Genomic DNA, 18017 nt, shown 5'->3' with positions numbered 1-18017 from the left:
ACACACACTATCTCCACTGCTACCCACCTCTAGGAAGACACACACTATCTCCACTGCTACCCACCTCTAAAAAGACTTACATTATCTAGTCTGCTTCTTACTTCTAAATTTCAATGCATAGATAATCCATGTTTATTGACGAGACCTAAACACTGAAGTTAGAGGGATTATGTAAATGATGGTGGGATAAATCTTATGTCCAAATGATGGTCGTTTGGTCGACCCTGATGACCCAGTACATCACACAGCACTGCACATGATGTCCTCTACACCACAATGACCCGACAATCCATACATGAAGGATATGTCTGTACCGATTAGCGAGTTTTACCAATTTTATTAGACTTATACGGATTGATTTCTTTGAAATCAAGCGAAAATTGATCTCTACATAGAGACTGCGTACGTGGTATAATGTACCTAATATGTCAGACGGTCACGTGCCCAGAACTTCCATATAAAGATGTTTAACATCCCCGATCGATATTTTGAGAAATTAGAAAGGAGACTACATAGTTAAAACACGTATAAAGAATCATTGGTTGCTTAAATATAGACCACCGTTTGATGTCAGCTGTTTTCCCTGATCACAAGCCAGTCCTTGCAGCATACACACGCACGCACAAAATGGGGAGAAAGGTATCATGCAATACCCCTATGGCTGACATGAAATATATATAATATCCAATCTCGGCAAACAAAACAAAAAATATAAATACCATGTTACGAAAGATTTGCTAAAAAACATATATTGGATCCAGATCAAACAAATCAACAACATGTATGTTCTCGTCCTATCACCCGACCAGGGACAGTGATACCTACCTCCAGACTAGTGACAACGATATCTACCTCCAGACCAGTGACAGTGATACCTACCTCCAGACCAGGGACAGTGATACATACCTCCAGACCAGGGACAGTGATACCTACCTCCAGACCAGGGACAGTGATACCTACATCCAGACCAGGGACGGTATCCAGACCAGGGACAGTGATACCTACCTCCAGACCAGGGACAGTGATACCTACCTCCAGACCGGTGACAGTGATACCAGTGATATCTACCATAAAGACAATAACCAGACCAGCGACAAAATGGTGGAGACCAGCAGCTACGCTGATGTTATACCACTTTTGTTACACTGATATAAGAAGCAGATTACATCAGACACAGTGTAGATTGTTTTCTTTATTTGTCTGACAGAGATTTACGCATTATCTAAAGACAGACATGGTATCGAATGTTAGGATGAACTCTAGGGACTTAAACTCAGTATAATGGATAAAGTGTTTCGCGGTTCTATTAGACGATGACGTTTTCCTGTCAGACAAGGTCCGTTACTCTTGCTTTTTGTGCATCAACCCAACATTCTGTCTGATTCAGCAATTTCATGAAAGGTACATGATCAAATTAAGTAATGGTACACACGATGTGACATTTGATGGTGTAGTTACGACGCCGAACCATTCCGTTGGTAATAAGTGTATTTCCGAGTCTGTCTCTTCATCATTGGTGACAATGATAGGTTCCTAACGCGATAAGACCACTAGACAAGCCGGGCGTGGCATGGATAATATCAACAAACTGGGTTTCACTCGTCATTATCTGGTCCCAAGAAACCAAATTAAACGTCTTAATAAAAAAAATACAACATCAGCTTAGCTACACATAGAGACATGGATAAACATCTACACGGCCTCATCTTCATATTAACAGGAAGCTTTGATTTTTCATGACTTTTTAGCGGCACGCTGACGACAGTTGGAATAGATTCTGTGAGGGTTGGTTTACATGTAGTAAGTAGTATTCTAGCAGTTGTTCATTTTTATATGAACCACGTAAAGAGAATGATCTCTTCTCAGTACAAAGTACTGTTCATATAAGGAAATTGTTGAAGTGTTGGACACGTTATGACTAGAGAAACAAAATAAAATGTCTGTGTTGACATGTACACGCAAGAACAGGCGCCAACTTTACACGTTTTAACCTTCAAACTTAACATAAAGACGAAAATAAAATGGTTAAATGTTAACAATGATATAAAATGTAGAGAGCTAGTGTTAAACAAGGAAATACCAACATGTCAGCATAATAATAATTCAAACTGAAATTCAACGAGATATCCTAGAGGGATACTGGCACTCACCATGGTTTGATCTTAATTTGTTCTTTGAATGTTGGACCTTTTCCCTTCTCTTCTCTTCTCTGTTTTTGCTCTTAATGAAAGGATATTTGAACATTAATCCTTTGCAGAAATAGCGATAACTAGAACTGTCGCCAGGATGGCTGACTAATACCCCCAGTCCCCAATAGGGATAGTCCCAAGAAGACTCCTTCAAGAGGTCTTCACTATGTCACCATGGCAACCAAATGGAAACATTTTCCCCGCAAATGTGTTGAGCAATGTAGGCATTTTACTGACAATAATCGTTTCCTTTTTAACTTATGAGCCGATCAATAACAAAAGCAATTAATATGCGAAAAACTACTTTCTGGTGTTTTCAACGTTAAAACACCACGAACATTACTGTGATGATGTTGTTATACATAACGCCGCGGTCCCGCATTGTACAGACATAACGCCGCGGTCCCGAATTGTACAGAACATAACGCCGCGGTCCCGAATTGTACAGAACATAATGCTGAGATCAGCAGTGATACATAACGCCGCTGTCCCGAATTGTACATAACATAATGCCGAGATTAGTAGTGATACATAACGCCGCTGTCCCGAATTGTACAGAACATAATGCTGAGATCAGTAGATACAGAACATAACGCCGAGATCAGCAGTGATACAGAACATAACGCCGAGATCAGCAGTGATACAGAACATAATGCTGAGGTCAGCAATTGTACAGAACATAACGCTTATGTCAGCAGTGTTACAGAACATAATGTCGAGATCAGCAGTGATACAGAACATAACGCCTAGATCAGAAGTGATATAGAACATAACGCCGCGGTCCCGAATTGTACAGAACATAACGCCGAGATCAGCAGTGATACAGAACATAACGCTGAGATCAGTAGTGATACAGAACATAACGCCGCGGTCCCGAATTGTACAGAACATAACGCCGAGATCAGCAGTGATACAGAACATAATGCTGAGGTCAGTAGTGATACAGAACATAATGCTGAGATCAGAAGTGATACAGAACATAGTGCTGAGGTCAGCAGTGATACAGAACATAGTGCTGAGGTCAGCAGTGATACAGAACATAATGCTGAGATCAGCAGTGATACAGAACATAATGCTGAGATCAGCAGTGATACAGAACATAATGCTGAGGTCAGCAGTGTTACAGAACATAATGCTGAGATCAGCAGTGATACAGAACATAATGCTGAGGTCAGCAGTGTTACAGAACATAATGCTGTGGTCAGAAGTGATACAGAACATAATGCTGAGGTTAGCAGTGATACAGAACATAATGCTGAGGTTAGCAGTGATACAGAACATAGCGCTGTGGTCAGAAGTGATACAGAACATAACGCTTATGTCAGCAGTGATACAGAACATAATGCTGAGGTCAGCAATTGTACAGAACATAACGCTTATGTCAGCAGTGCTACTGAACATGCAAAGGTCAGTCATGAAGATAAGCAGTCAGCATCACACAGAACATAACTCTGAGGTCAGCCATGATACAGAACATAATGCCGAGAACGTCAGCATGATACATGCCAAGGTCAGCCATAACAGAACACCATGCAATGGTCAATCAATTGTACAGAACATAACGCTGAGTTCAGCATTGATACAGAACACCATGCCAAGGTCAGCCATGATACAGAACGGCCAAAATCAGCCATGATACAGAACACCATGCCAAGGTCAGCCATGGTACAGAACACCATGCAAAGGTCAGTCATGAAGTAGAATGTAACACCGAGGTCAGCCATCACACAGAACATAACTCCAAGGTCAGCCATGGTACAGAACACCATGCAAAGGTCAATCATGAAGTAGAAAGTAACGCCGAGGTCAGCCATCACACAGAACATAACACAAAGATCAGTCATCACACATAATACAACGCCGGAGCCAATAATGATACCGAGCATAACGCGAAGGACAATAGTACGGGGCACACTTTCTATATCAACGATGACACAGAACACAAAGCCGGTAGAATGATACAGAACAGAGGTTTAGGAGGGGGTCTAGAGACGTCCAATACCATATAACGAAACATTTCCATATATAGATATACAACTCCGTGTCTATTGTTCCGTTGCGTTGGCGGTGATCGGACTTGTAACCTATCGCAGTGTAATGAACATGATTAATATCGTGTTAGTTACTATATGTGTTTAAGTGTTGGTCAGTACCAAACAATCATATTGACATATTGGACAATAGTCATTAATCCCCTCAATAATGACAGTTTGACTCAGCCAACACAGGAAAACTATGTCCATAGCATCATATAGTAAACAACGAAATCTGTTCAATTGCCGACTGTCCTACAAATACCCTTACAATGTAACTTAACGGGCCAGTCTTCAGTGACCTATGCTGTGACATTATAAACAGCTATTAAATTTTCATTAACATAAATAGTATGTCTGCTCCTCTACGAGAGTCTAGCACTAACCAAATACTAGCCCCGGGGGAGATGTGTTGTAGTAATCCATCTGTTGAAGGTCCCGTCAGTGCGCGGGCCTTTGTGTCAAGCACGCGCGCACATTGAGGTCGTGACTAATCACTAGGTCGATAACGGACAATGAATCACATTTCCGGAATACCCACTCGTGCTGCTTAAAAAACAAAAGGGTTGTGTGTTTACTACGCAAAACGCCAACTTTGACTTGTTAAGTTTTAGCTAAGGCATAATAAAAATCAATAGTCTTTGATGATCTGTCTTCTCCAATGTTCCCATGTGTTTCATTATGGGAATGAAGATGGAATCACAGCCTTAACAAGCAGATACAATACTGATCTTTGGATATAACTGCTACCGTGTTTATGGCATGTAAATGGGACATACATGTCTGTTTGATATTTTCCATTGAGATAATGGATAAGTCATGGTTGAAGTGATATCGATATTTACACCTGTAAAATGTCGATAACCATGATCCCTTAGTGTTTATTGAGGGTTTTGTCATTCTATGTTCATTTGAAACAATAATTTGATAATGGTGATAAAATGTTCGTTATACGCGACCTACAAAATACGATAGAAGGGAGCTAACTCGCTAAGATGAAACTCGCCATATCGGATATGTGTGATCGCGTGGCAGGGTAAAGGCTGAACTTCATCATTATGATGGTCGGATGACGCAGGATAACACATCTGCCTTTATGTCCGAGGCCACGTCGATCCCCCAACCCCATCCCCGAGTACTCCATTTTCCTCCTACAGCACAATACCCTCACGCGCTTAAATTTGGACCAATTTGAGTGACTATTATAATATGGAATGACTTATTTCGCAGTGATTGTAAAAGTAAAAAGAAATTGGTTTCAACAACTTGTTCGTCTTTCGAGAATTCGTCTGTGATACTAAGTGTCTAGATTGCTACCAAGGAGGCGAATGAGGAAGATCCAAACTGATCGAAATCAACATGAAAAACTAAAAATCTAGACATTAATCCCAAATTACATAGATATCGTCATTTTTTATATCTAATGAGTCAACAGAACTGTACCTCTATTCGAATACATATTCTATACAAATCACAGTTCTATATATCTGCAATCTGACTGATATATTTGTATCTGTAAATGAGCTGTTAAGAAATTATCACTGAATGATAGGGAGAACTGTACCATTTTTACCCGCCACCCCCTCCCCTCCCCCACCCCCCAAATATTATATGATGGGTCAAAAAATAACCAATAAGATGCAAGCTATCAAACTATATTGATTTAAACTTTGAATTCGGGTTTTCCTGTTACCAGATAAACTAATCAATGTCGAGGGAGGGGAGGCAACCACTATATATCAACATGTAAATCCCAGTGCATTACTGCAATTGTCTCCCCTTCCCTGGCGATTTAGTTGCGTTATGATAGGAGCTGGAAAAAATACTTTTTCATCTTTTCTCTTGATGATCTTATTTGTTGTTTGAAAAGAATGGGCATTAAGATTATGTGTTTACTCATTGAAATCATCATGTTTGGTAGACGTTTTACATTAATTATGTATTTACAAATAAATGAGAACAAAATAACAAATACATGTTTTAAAACCCTATAGTTATCTACCCATTTTACAGTATATTCAAATAAAAAACGGACCAGCGATACTCTGGTTTCTCTTCAAACCACGCATAAATCTTTCGCCTTTTACTAAAGATTTCCGTGGAGAGGAACATTTAATGAGTCTATAGACTATTTTTTCGACCCTGTTTTCACAGGGTAACAATTAGCGAATGTCAGAATGGGAAACTGTGATACTGAATAACTACAGAACTGCTCTCAATGAGCCATTGTTTCGCATACTTCATCATTTTATTGATACAGACAGACCCAACCATTAATAACAGCTCTCAATGAGCCATTGTTTCGCATACTTCATCATTTTATTGATACAGACAGACCCAATCATTAATAACAATTGAGAAACTTTTCTTTCGGTGATCCATCATAATGTGGATATGTAAAGGCACGTTTTAACCTCCAAACTTATCATAAAGACGAAAATTAAATAGTTAAATGTCAACAATGATATAAAATGTAGAGAGCTAGTGTTAAAAAAACAACAAGGAAATACCAACATATCAGCATAATAATAATTCAAACTGAAATTCAAGAGGAAATCGCCATTGTTTTATCTTAATTTGTTCCGTTCTCTTCTGTTTTAGCTCTTGATGATAAGATATGTGAATATCAATCCTTTGCACAAATAGCGATAAGTAGAACTATCGCCAGGATGGCTGACTAATACCCGCTCCTCAATCCCCAAATCCGCAGTAGTTTTGGAGGGATTGTCCCAACAAGATTCATTTAAGAGGGCTTCACTTGGTCACCATGGCAACTGAAAATGATATCATTATATTTGTCAACCATCTAAAACTTTTTATACTAATTCTCAACTTAATCAGATAGTATTTTAATTTCGACCAACCAGAAGTCTCCAGGGTGGTAATGATTTTGAAACACCTAATATGTCAAATTATAGGCGGTAATTAGCGGTAGCATTCGATCGACTATGAACAAAAGAATAATATACACGAATACGGGTGAAAAAAGTACAAGAAGAATAAGACTGTATTCCAAACGCGTCTTATACGTTATCAACCCACCATGTACATCTCCAATGAAGAAATGCCATGTCCTCACGATAGATTCTTACACGAAAATCATGATAATGGGCACACGCACTTGCATGGGTGCCAAACTAAACGTACACTTTCATTCTCTGGTTAGGGGTGCGACGAATACTTTTTATATTTGCCCTCGTTTGGTCTGTTCACGGACTAAAATAAGTCCATTCTTGAAATGACATATTCACTTGATTATGGATTCCAATGGATTATTACTCATTAAGTCACCAGCACATCAGATCAGGGACGTGAATATCAGTAGCAGTAATGATAGTGGTTTTCTTGCTATTTCGGAAACCCTCATTTTCCTTCGGAAGTCGAACGGAAAATAGCGGGAAACTTGCAAATGTCAGCTGTTTTAGTTGGTGCGTTACCTCCAAGGTAAGAAAGTACTGTGTATGATATCATTTGGGACTCAATACATAACGTGAATCGCTACAGTATTTGGAATCAAAAGGGCTTTAAAATTGTGTACTGTATACAGACCTGCAATGTTACAGTAGTCGGCTTCAACGATATTAATTTAGAGGTTTACATGGGAACCGAGAAATTTATGACAGACGTTTAAAAAAGGTTTCACTAAGTAGATCTACTGAGATCAATACCCAGATTCCCCTGAAAGCTTACATTATTGTACATGTAGAGCTCGTTATCATCCCCAAAACACAGGCATATCCATTCCTTTCAATTGTCACCCAAACTTTCCCGTTGGCATCACAATTCCATCCTTTATTGCTTAGAAGATCTCTATATCCTATCCCGTTATGACAGATGTATCCAATGTCTTTTTTCTCTTCCCTTTTATTGTATTATTTCTGTCCTGAACATCCCATCCTGGGGAACACTCCATTGTCTGTTGAGTGGGAGGATCCCATCCTTTTGGCATTCCTTTTTAGTTTTATTGATTTACATTAAAATCTGTTAAGAGTTGTTTGGGTGTATGTGTCTAGTGATAACCTTGAGATGCACTGTCTTAAATTATGTACTAATTGCCCTAAAAAGGGGACTTTGTCCTGAACTAGGTATTAATTTTGTCTTGAACTAGGTACTAATTTTGATCTAAATAGGGGATTTCTTTTGTCCTAAAATAGGAACTAGTTTTTCCTAAACTGGGGAATAATTTGTCTTAAACTAAGGAATACATTTGTCCTGAATGAGAGTCTAATATGTTTTAAACTGGGAAGTACTTTGGCCTAACCAAGGTACTAATTTTTTCCTCAATTGCAGGATACTTTTGTCCTAAACTATGGACAAATTTTTCCTAATCCGGGAAGTAGGTTTCTCCTAAACTGGGAAACACTTTGTTCTAAACGAGGCACTTAGTTGTCATTACAGACGTGGTTTACTGTATGTGCTGATGTTACAATAAAGACAGCTGGATGAAGTAGAGTTCTTAATGTGTATGTGGTGTAAATAACCAGGTTATAATTTTAAATTTGTTTTTGTAATGAATCTTGTGATATTATCCTCTTACAGGTTCCACCGCCCACAAATCAGCAGTTTGTACAGAAGAGTTGGGTCTCTGACCATAATTACCTCCAGTAGGATGCCAAAAACAACCAAATCAAGGTTAAAAGCGTCCAGATACAGTCCTAAAGATGTCAAAATGAATCAAAAGACAGGACAGGGCTCAGTCACCAGCACCAAAACAGGGTGAGACAACTGTGTATCCAGATAAAAAGAGATTGATGTTATGGATACTAATGCTGCTGTTATTGTCTCCCCTGAATTGATCAGCACAATCTCAAAAAAAAAAAAAATAAAACAACTTCTAGGCAAACGGCTGATTGAAGGATATCATTTAGCAATACCTTGTTATCAGTTAAAAGCAAACTAAATAAAATTAAATGACAAAAATAGAAATTAATTATTGGAGCTTGCGTCTGAATTTTAGATGGGACCATTACTAGTAACTAATAAGTGTCCAAAGAGATATCATCAAAACAGCAGATCTCAGATTAGCCGTAAGATGTCCATATCCGACTACATAGTGCATTTACTGGGATTTTAAAATACGTCATCTGACTGTCATACATTAACTGTTTATTTTAAGATTTAATACATATAGTGCTAGGTGAATATAAGTGAGTATTTACATTTCAGAAGACAAGAGCCCACTACTGACACTATATCTGTTCTAATAGATAGTCTGGAGACCAGATTTGCAGCAAATCAAAACAGTCAGTATGCTGCTGTAATAAAACAGTACATGAGGGGCAAGTTTGAATTCTATGGTATCAAAGCACCAGAATTGAAAAGCATTGTTAAGGATGTAAGTATTCTGTAGTCTGACATGTAGTAGTGTATGATAGGTCAACGTATTGGTGTATTGTGATAACTTTGCTCTAAATACAAATAGGTTGATAGCTTATTTTCAATCTGATTACTGTCACTATAATTTTTTCAGCTATCGATAGTTAATGATAGTTTCTTTTTAATTAAACAAAAATGTTAATTGAAAACAAGATTTTTCAACCAGTTATTAGCAAAGACTGTATGCCTTCATTTATTTATGAAAACGTCTTTGGGACCTCGATCAGCGGTAGTGATAAATACAGGAATGACACAATCACCAACTTATAATCACAATAGAATTGTAAGCACCAGCTGTTTCATCGACGAGAGTTTATATCATGAATAAATGTTATATTGTTATTGTTCCGATACGGTTCACCTAGTAATTCAATTTTCAAATATGGTGTTCCCTTGTTTTAGACCCATCCTTGAAATGACTAATTCGATAAACAACATGGCAGAATGTAGTAGCATATTTCAAACTGTTCCTGATAAAAAGGCAAAAACAGGGGAAGGGCAGCATTTTGGTTGCGTGAAAATTATACTACCTTTACTAGGTTTATATTTGTTTCGACATGGCTTTGCTGATGATGTATGAAATGTGTCAAACTTACAGACAAAACGAAATAATTATGTCATTCTTAAATTAGTTAATCATCTTGGAAAACATACGGCAAGTTTAAAATAAAGAGGAAATTACACGAAATTTATATGAAAATGATATTGTGAATCTTTAGTTCGGCTGGGTATCAGTTTTACAACAAATATCACGGAATAGCACGATTATTTATAAAATTAATAATATGAAAATATAGCAAAGTTCAATGAATATCACTGTGCAACATACTTAATTTGTATGAAAGTTAAAAAAGAATTCAGCTATATCATTTTTAAATTGAGCATTCTTCTAATTTAATTGGACCGATAACATATATTTTTAAAAGTAAAAAAAAAACTATTGTGAAATTATTGCAACAAGATCGCAATAGTAATTTTACTATCGCAATATATCATTACAGTTTTTTAGCCTCAATAGCCACCCCCTACTGATATGACATAAAAATACCTGTAATGATAAGTGTCAGTATCTCTGATAAAGATAAGGACATCTAGTGTATTACATGTAGAATTGCTTTCTTGTCCAGTCCTTAGGAAGTGGTCACATTCTCCCCTCCCAAAAAAATCTTAATGTACTTTGACAGTTTCATGGGGTTATGATGACAATAGCCACCCCCTACTGATATGACATAAAAATACCTGTAATGATAAGTGTCAGTATCTCTGATAAAGATAAGGACATCTAGTGTATTACATGTAGAATGAGGAAGTGCTTTCTTGTCCAGTCCTTAGGAAGTGGTCACATTCTCCCCTCCCAAAAAAATCTTAATGTACTTTGACAGTTTCATGGGGTTATGATGACAATAGCCACCCCCTACTGATATGACATAAATACCTGTAATGATAAGTGTCAGTATCTCTGATAAAGATAAGGACATCTAGTGTATTACATGAGAATGAGGAAGTTTTTTTTCCCCTCCCAAAAAAATCTTAATGTACTTTGACAGTTTCATGGGGTTATGATGACATTTAAAAGTTTTTTTTATTCATGTATTGATTTTTTTTTCTTTTTTTGTCAATCATAATTTATTTCTTATACAGATTCTCTAAACAGTTGGGCTACCTGATTGCTAGTAATTGATCCTGGCCAGTGTCTCTACAATGATATCAGCATCATGATATTTCAATGAACGGTTAGCCTATTGTCAGTATAACGTGACTGGATGTTGCATACTCAGCACTAGTTCCACACTGTAACATCGAGGGATACACAAACATCTCACATTCACAAAAAAAAAAAAACACTGCATCTCATGGCATACAAACCGAGTCTGTCCTTAAATGACCATAGGATCAGTAGGATGTTAAGCAATATATGAAAACACATAGCTACATTAAAATACTATAATTTTATTGGCAGAGTCCAGTCCAGTTCAGCAGCAATGCTATCAATGATGATTTGTAGAATCACTCTAGTGAAATTAAAAAGTGACAAACCAGATAATGACTTGTATAATAGATATAGTGCTTCAGACCCTTTAAGTTTTAGAATGATAAATGCTGTAGTTCACACTATTAATAGACCTACTGATTTTGTTAAATTAATTGACAGGTGCTGGATACACACCCCAAATTGACCACTGACCAAGTACTTGAATTCCTATGGAGAGCTTGGCAGCAACCAAACCGAGAATTCCAGACCATGGCCACAAATTATGCCATGAACAACATAAACATTCTGATTGGTTCAGACTTGAAGAATTGTAGGCATTGTCTAGATACCATACAGAAACTCATCACCCACAAGAGTTGGTGGGACACTGTAGATATGCTAGCATGCAATGGTAAACTTTATATCATTTACAATAAAAATGAAACAAGTTTTACACCAAGTTTTCCTTGATCTGTTATCTATTTGTTCACTACTTGTCAGTTAACCTTAGGTTATGGTTTGGGTTGAAGTTTTGTACTTTTTGTCAGGTGTCACTCTGATGATATTGTGTTTTATGTAGTTACTTTCTTGTCATTCAGTTATTGGTCCAATGGTTGCCAGACACCCTTATGAACTAAGTCTTGTGATGGACAGATGGGTGGAAGACAACAACATGTGGTTGAGGAGGACAGCGATACTTCATCAGCTGAAATATAAGGACAAAACTGATTCACAGAAACTCTTCAGGTAAGCAAATTAATCAACTGGTTTGGTAAGCATTTGCAGTGTCTTCACTTAGGCCTCCATGTAATGATTCTGAACCCTTCTGGCCACCTGAGGTATTCCTTGTTATAATGGATTGCATTACTTAGTATGTTAACTCACTGGCCCAGATTACTTAGTATATTAACTCATTGGCCCAGATTACTTAGTAAATTAACTCACTGACCGAGATTACTTAGTATATTAACTCACTGGCCCAGATTACTTAATACATTAACTCACTGGCCCAGAGGGTTAAAACATGAGGTGATACAGCTGCTGTAGCATCCATTGTTTGTTACTTTTCCTGTCATATAGCATATATCCAGAATGGCCAACTAATGGTATTATCAATGACCTGGTCTAGTTCAATTTTGAATCACTCTGCAGATATAGCAAAAAAAAAACAACACTATTATTTCCATTGTGTGTGTAACAGTCGTCATTATTATTCATTGCCTCTGCTAGGAATCGAACCCAGGACCCCTGGCTTGCTAGCCTTACACTCAACTGAGCTAAAGAGAAGTTCTCTCTAGCCTGGAGTTTCCAGGGGTTACAGCGGTACTTGTGAAAGTAATGCAAAGTAATATTCCGGAGTCCCTACATTAGGCCTCCATTAGGGATCAAACCCAGAACCCCTGGCTCAGCCTGACGCCCAGCCGATTTAGCTAAAGAGAAATTCTCTTGAGCTGAATGGTATTTTGCGGCTAGTTTTTCACCAGGGATACATATGATTCAAAAGAGGTGACTAAATGTGGATCTGATCTTTTCTCTTCTTTCAAAGGCATATTATGCACTTGCCATTTTATTTTAATATCTTGAAAGCCTCTCAATAGAATTTGTTTATATATACTCCTTGTTATATCATCTTACACCTTAGTCAATATCAGCTCTACACTAGGAGGCTTACATAAATATATCACAGCTTCCTGAAAACACTTAACTTATGCATCCATCTCTCATATGTAGGGAAGCCAGTCCTACAATTACAGATGTTGAAAGGATATTAAGAAACAAAAAAGCAATTTTTAACCAAAACCAATTATGAATGTGAATTGTATCCAAAAATCTATTGTGCAATTGACACTTGAAATTTTTCATGTGAATGTTTGGCCACCATTTTCCATATGATTTGATATGACAAAATGTTTGTGTGAACTTTCACAAAATTTCTGATCACATATCCTCACATGATCAATACAAGTAGAATAAATTCACTGCTGTTTTCTGTGAGAAATCAGGTGGTTTCAGAAACTCTTCAGTTGAAAACTAATACCAATATAATAACATCCTGAATCAGGAAATAGCCTTTGTAGATGATTATCATATAAGTTACCCTGTTATCAGTGTAATAGCAATAACATTTGTAGTAATGATATTATATGGTCTTTGTAGTAATAATATTATGTGGTCTTTATAGTAATAATATTATGTGGTCTTTGTAGTAATAATATTATGTGGTCTTTATATAAATAATATTATGTAATAATATTATATAAATAACATTATATGGTCTTTGTAGTAATAACGTTATATGGTCTTTGTAGTAATAATATTATGTGGTCTTTGTAGTAATAATATTATATGGTCTTTGTAGTAATAACGTTATATGGTCTTTGTAGTAATAATATTATGTGGTCTTTGTAGTAATAATATTATGTGGTCTTTGTAGTAATAATATTATGTGGTCTTTATATAAATAATATTATGTGGTCTTTGTAGTAATAACATTATGTGGTCTTTATAGTAATAACATTATATGGTCTTTGTAGTAATAATATTATGTGGTCTTTATAGTAATAATATTATGTGGTCTTTATAGTAATAATATTATGTGGTCTTTATAGTAATAATATTATATAGTCTTTATAGTAATAATATTATATGGTCTTTATAGTAGTATATAATATTATGTGGTCTTTGTAGTAATAACGTTATATGGTCTTTGTAGTAATAATATTATGTGGTCTTTGTAGTAATAACATTATATGGTCTTTGTAGTAATAATATTATGTGGTCTTTGTAGTAATAATATTATGTGGTCTTTATAGTAATAATATTATGTGGTCTTTATAGTAATAATATTATGTGGTCTTTATAGTAATAATATTATGTGGTCTAGCTGTGATTTGAAGATGGCTCCTATTCTTTTCATGGTAATCTCCAAACTTCATTAAGTCATATGCATTGTCACTACAGAAACACTGAGCAGGATAATCATTGCTTTAAATTTTGTATCAGTATGGTAAAATACTGTTTTCACAAATATTTACAAAAGCATTCATGTAATGTGATAAAGAGTATCAGATGCTCAGTAAGATAAAAACTTGTAAGACATGTTTCATCGACTGTAGATGAATGAAAATTCCTGTAAGATCCTTTCCTATTCAGGATTATGTCATGTTGTGTTCCACAGGTATTGTCTGTTACGGAGCGAAGAAAAGGAGTTCTTTATCCAGAAAGCTATTGGCTGGGCACTAAGAGAATATGGTAAAACAAACAAGAAGGATGTGAAAGAGTTTGTGATGAAAAATAAAGAAGCTTTATCTAACCTCAGTGTCCGAGAGGCACTGAAACATATTAAGTAAAAGGATGGAAACAATGTTATGTATAACACAAGATTTGTACACTAACATTAAGTGTTCCCAAGCTAAGGCATTGAATAGAACAAAATATCATCCTATCTCGGAATCAAATAGAAAGAAAATTCCATCATAAAGGACTAAAAGAGCCTGCTGTTCATTGACAGATGTGATAAACAATGCATGATATTTATACACATTCACATTTTACATGGCTGATAGTGTCAGCGGGCCATAGTGTTTTGGTACTAGAGATTTAACTTTTGTTTTTTAATTCGTTGTTATACACTGTAAACCAGTGATGTTGTTGATATTTTATATAACCACATGAATCATTGTAGCTATTTCAGTATACAAATATATCTATACAATTTATAGTTTGTATAATTTCATCATTTTCCAGCTGATGTTATACAGTGTAACAGTTATGTGGTAGCAATGGTATTGGTTGTCAGTTATGCGTCATGAAAAGTACTGTGATATAGCACTCGTCCACCATTCAAAATTGAACAGTCTTAAATAATTTAACAATTACAGTGGAATCCGTCTAAACTAGACACCTTTGGGACTGAATAATTTGGCCAGTTTGTAGAGAGTTCCAGATTGTAGAAAGTTCATCTTTATAATATTGTTGGAATTGGAACTTAAATTATTTGACCGGATTAGGCAGATATCTGGATTGTACAGAGTTCGGTTTAGACAAAGTCCACAGTAATATGAATGGACCATTGATTTCCTTTTGGAAGTTTTTTTTTTTTTTTTTGGACTCATCAAATTCAAACTTCTTACATTTTAAGTTGTCTGGTCTGAAAGTCCGAAGTGATGGCAATAGTTTCTCAGTATAGAAAACGCATTTCTACATACCATTATCAAATCAAATTATCAGACAATAAAAATCTCATGTTTGAGTAATTTCCCCGAGATTCAACATCCTGCATAGTTGATGTGTGTGTTGCGATTCATCGTTTAGGCTTCAGGAGGATACATAGTGATAAACAGAGGTCTCTTAAAAAGTAGTAAACAACTAAATAAGACTTTTATTTTTTTCTTTTATATATTAAATTAGACTGCATTTAGTGAGTGAAACTGGTGTGAAAACAAAGCATTTACCAGTAAATAATTTCAGCATCATAGTCTTAAAACCTGTTAGGTGTATCTGAAATTTATCTTTAATTTATGATTTGTCCCCTTTACATTCTACACGCTTATAGGTCAATAACTAAAACGGATACCAAGCATCATGAAAATTTTCTGGTATCATTAAAAATTACTTGCTCAGGTTAATTGACCAATAACAAATATTTTTTGAAACTGTTCTGTCTCTTTAACATGTGTTTATCATTAGCCATCTTGGTGACACACATCCACTGCTGTAGAAAAGTCTTGTGTTCCTGTGCCATTCTCAAAGGGCAAATAGGCTGATGGCATGGTCTGATATTCATTTGTCCGGCTTCAGAATCCTGAGACATCTTTATTGTATTCTTCTCAATAATTGAAAGGTGCAAGGTCATATTTGGCCTTTATTATGCTCGGGAGAAAAGCTTTCAGTTTTGCCAAAATATACTTCACAAAATGATCCAATCAAGAAATACATACTCTTTGGGCCTCTTTTTTAAATTTATTTTTGAAGACAAAACTGGAAATTTTCTATCGGTGGAGAAATGGGTTAAAATAGGTTTCCATTTGGTGGCTGTTACAATAGATGTTAACCAGAAAAACAATAACTTGAGTATATTGAAAAGTTACCAGCTTAATAACCCATGAATTTTTTAATATTTGTGTCATATGTTTGTACTCTGTTTGTGTGTATTCATGTTTTACAATTTATATGCAGATATTTTATTAAAAGACTTTATTTTCTAATAGTAACCAGTTTGTGCTGATGTTCTCCATTACTATACAACTAGTTGTGATTTTGTATCTCGTCAGTTTTATACCACCTGTCATTAGAACCAAGGATGACAAAACTACGCGAACCAAACAACCAGAAATTTGTGTATCATCATACACCAAGATTTACACCTAACTATAGCTTTTGATTTGATCACATAATTGGGCTCTGCAATATGATTTAACAGTTATCTTTTCAGATAACATTTTATAGAGAGACTATTAAAGGATTTCACTGATACTGTGTAAAACACACTTAAGGTACACATCAGACTTGTCAGAGCATATCACCTTCACCTCTGTCTTGGTCAGTGCACAAACTTCTATAAACAGTGTGGTGTATATACGAATTGGCCTGTAGCCTGCAGAGCTGACTAATATTGTACAATTAACAATATAACATGGATAAAAAGGATGTAGATTGATCACATTTAACCATTAATGGTGGTTTGCTGGATGTACTAATTGACAATTGTGAATGCAAGACATGACTTACTGTATAGATCTGAAGTTGAGTAACACAGGTCTGCTGAAACAAAGACCATTACTGTGTCCTGTCAACAATTCCGTTATCCTTTATAAAATTTATATTATTGTCTAGTGTCGACCTGTTCATGGAAACCTTTCAACTCAACTTCGTAAAACTTTCTATATATAAATTTAGTGCCAAAGTTGTGCCTTTTGCTATTAACTTCTTTTCATCTTTTATTATTTTCTGTTACCACGGAAACAATTAAACAAGAGATCCCAGAGGGATCTTGGCTCCCACCATTTGAGGATCTGTTTTCAGTTCTTGAAGATTTTTTTTTTTTTGTTTGTTACAGGTGTTGTAAACGCTCAATGATGGCACAAGATATTTTTATTAAGCACATATCAGCAAATATCATTTGAAAAAGATCCCAAAGTATTATTAGATAGCAGTCAGAGTTACAGGTGGATAATGGACAATATGCTTGTACTGTATTACTGTCGACATCCAAGATAGCTGCCTGTGGGCCACCTTGATTTCAAATCAGTCCAAAAAAGGTACAATGCACAACTAGGGACCAAGGGAAACCAATATCTATGAAATATCAGAAGGATCCATCCAGTACTTCCTCAGATATAGCAGTAACAAGATTTTACTCTCAAAATCCAAGATGGCTGCCTGTCAGCCATCTTGATTTCGGATCAGTCCAAAAAGATCCATCCAGTACTTTTCCAGAAATAGTGG

General features: G+C 36.0%; 1 protein-coding gene and 1 non-coding gene across 2 annotated transcripts; both read left to right on the top strand.

Annotated features, from left to right (window-relative positions):
• The first annotated feature begins 3719 nt into the window (after nucleotides 1–3719).
• On the top strand, nucleotides 3720–14920 carry LOC132562270 (uncharacterized). The gene is made up of 6 exons (XM_060227009.1): nucleotides 3720–3874; nucleotides 8762–8938; nucleotides 9389–9557; nucleotides 11751–11982; nucleotides 12170–12317; nucleotides 14749–14920. The coding sequence occupies exons 1-6, from the start codon at nucleotides 3720–3722 to the stop codon at nucleotides 14918–14920; spliced, it is 1053 nt and encodes a 350-aa protein (XP_060082992.1).
• On the top strand, nucleotides 6263–6379 carry LOC132562276 (U5 spliceosomal RNA). The gene has a single exon (XR_009554752.1). It is a non-coding gene; the product is annotated as a U5 spliceosomal RNA (small nuclear RNA).
• Nucleotides 14921–18017: the final 3097 nt, after the last annotated feature.

The sequence above is a fragment of the Ylistrum balloti genome, unplaced genomic scaffold (genome assembly GCF_031769215.1).
Source record: "Ylistrum balloti isolate Yb309-2 unplaced genomic scaffold, AGI_CSIRO_Ybal_v1 Utg371384, whole genome shotgun sequence".
NCBI classification, from domain to species: Eukaryota; Metazoa; Mollusca; class Bivalvia; order Pectinida; family Pectinidae; genus Ylistrum; species Ylistrum balloti.
This window is presented reverse-complemented; position numbering and strand designations above follow the sequence as displayed.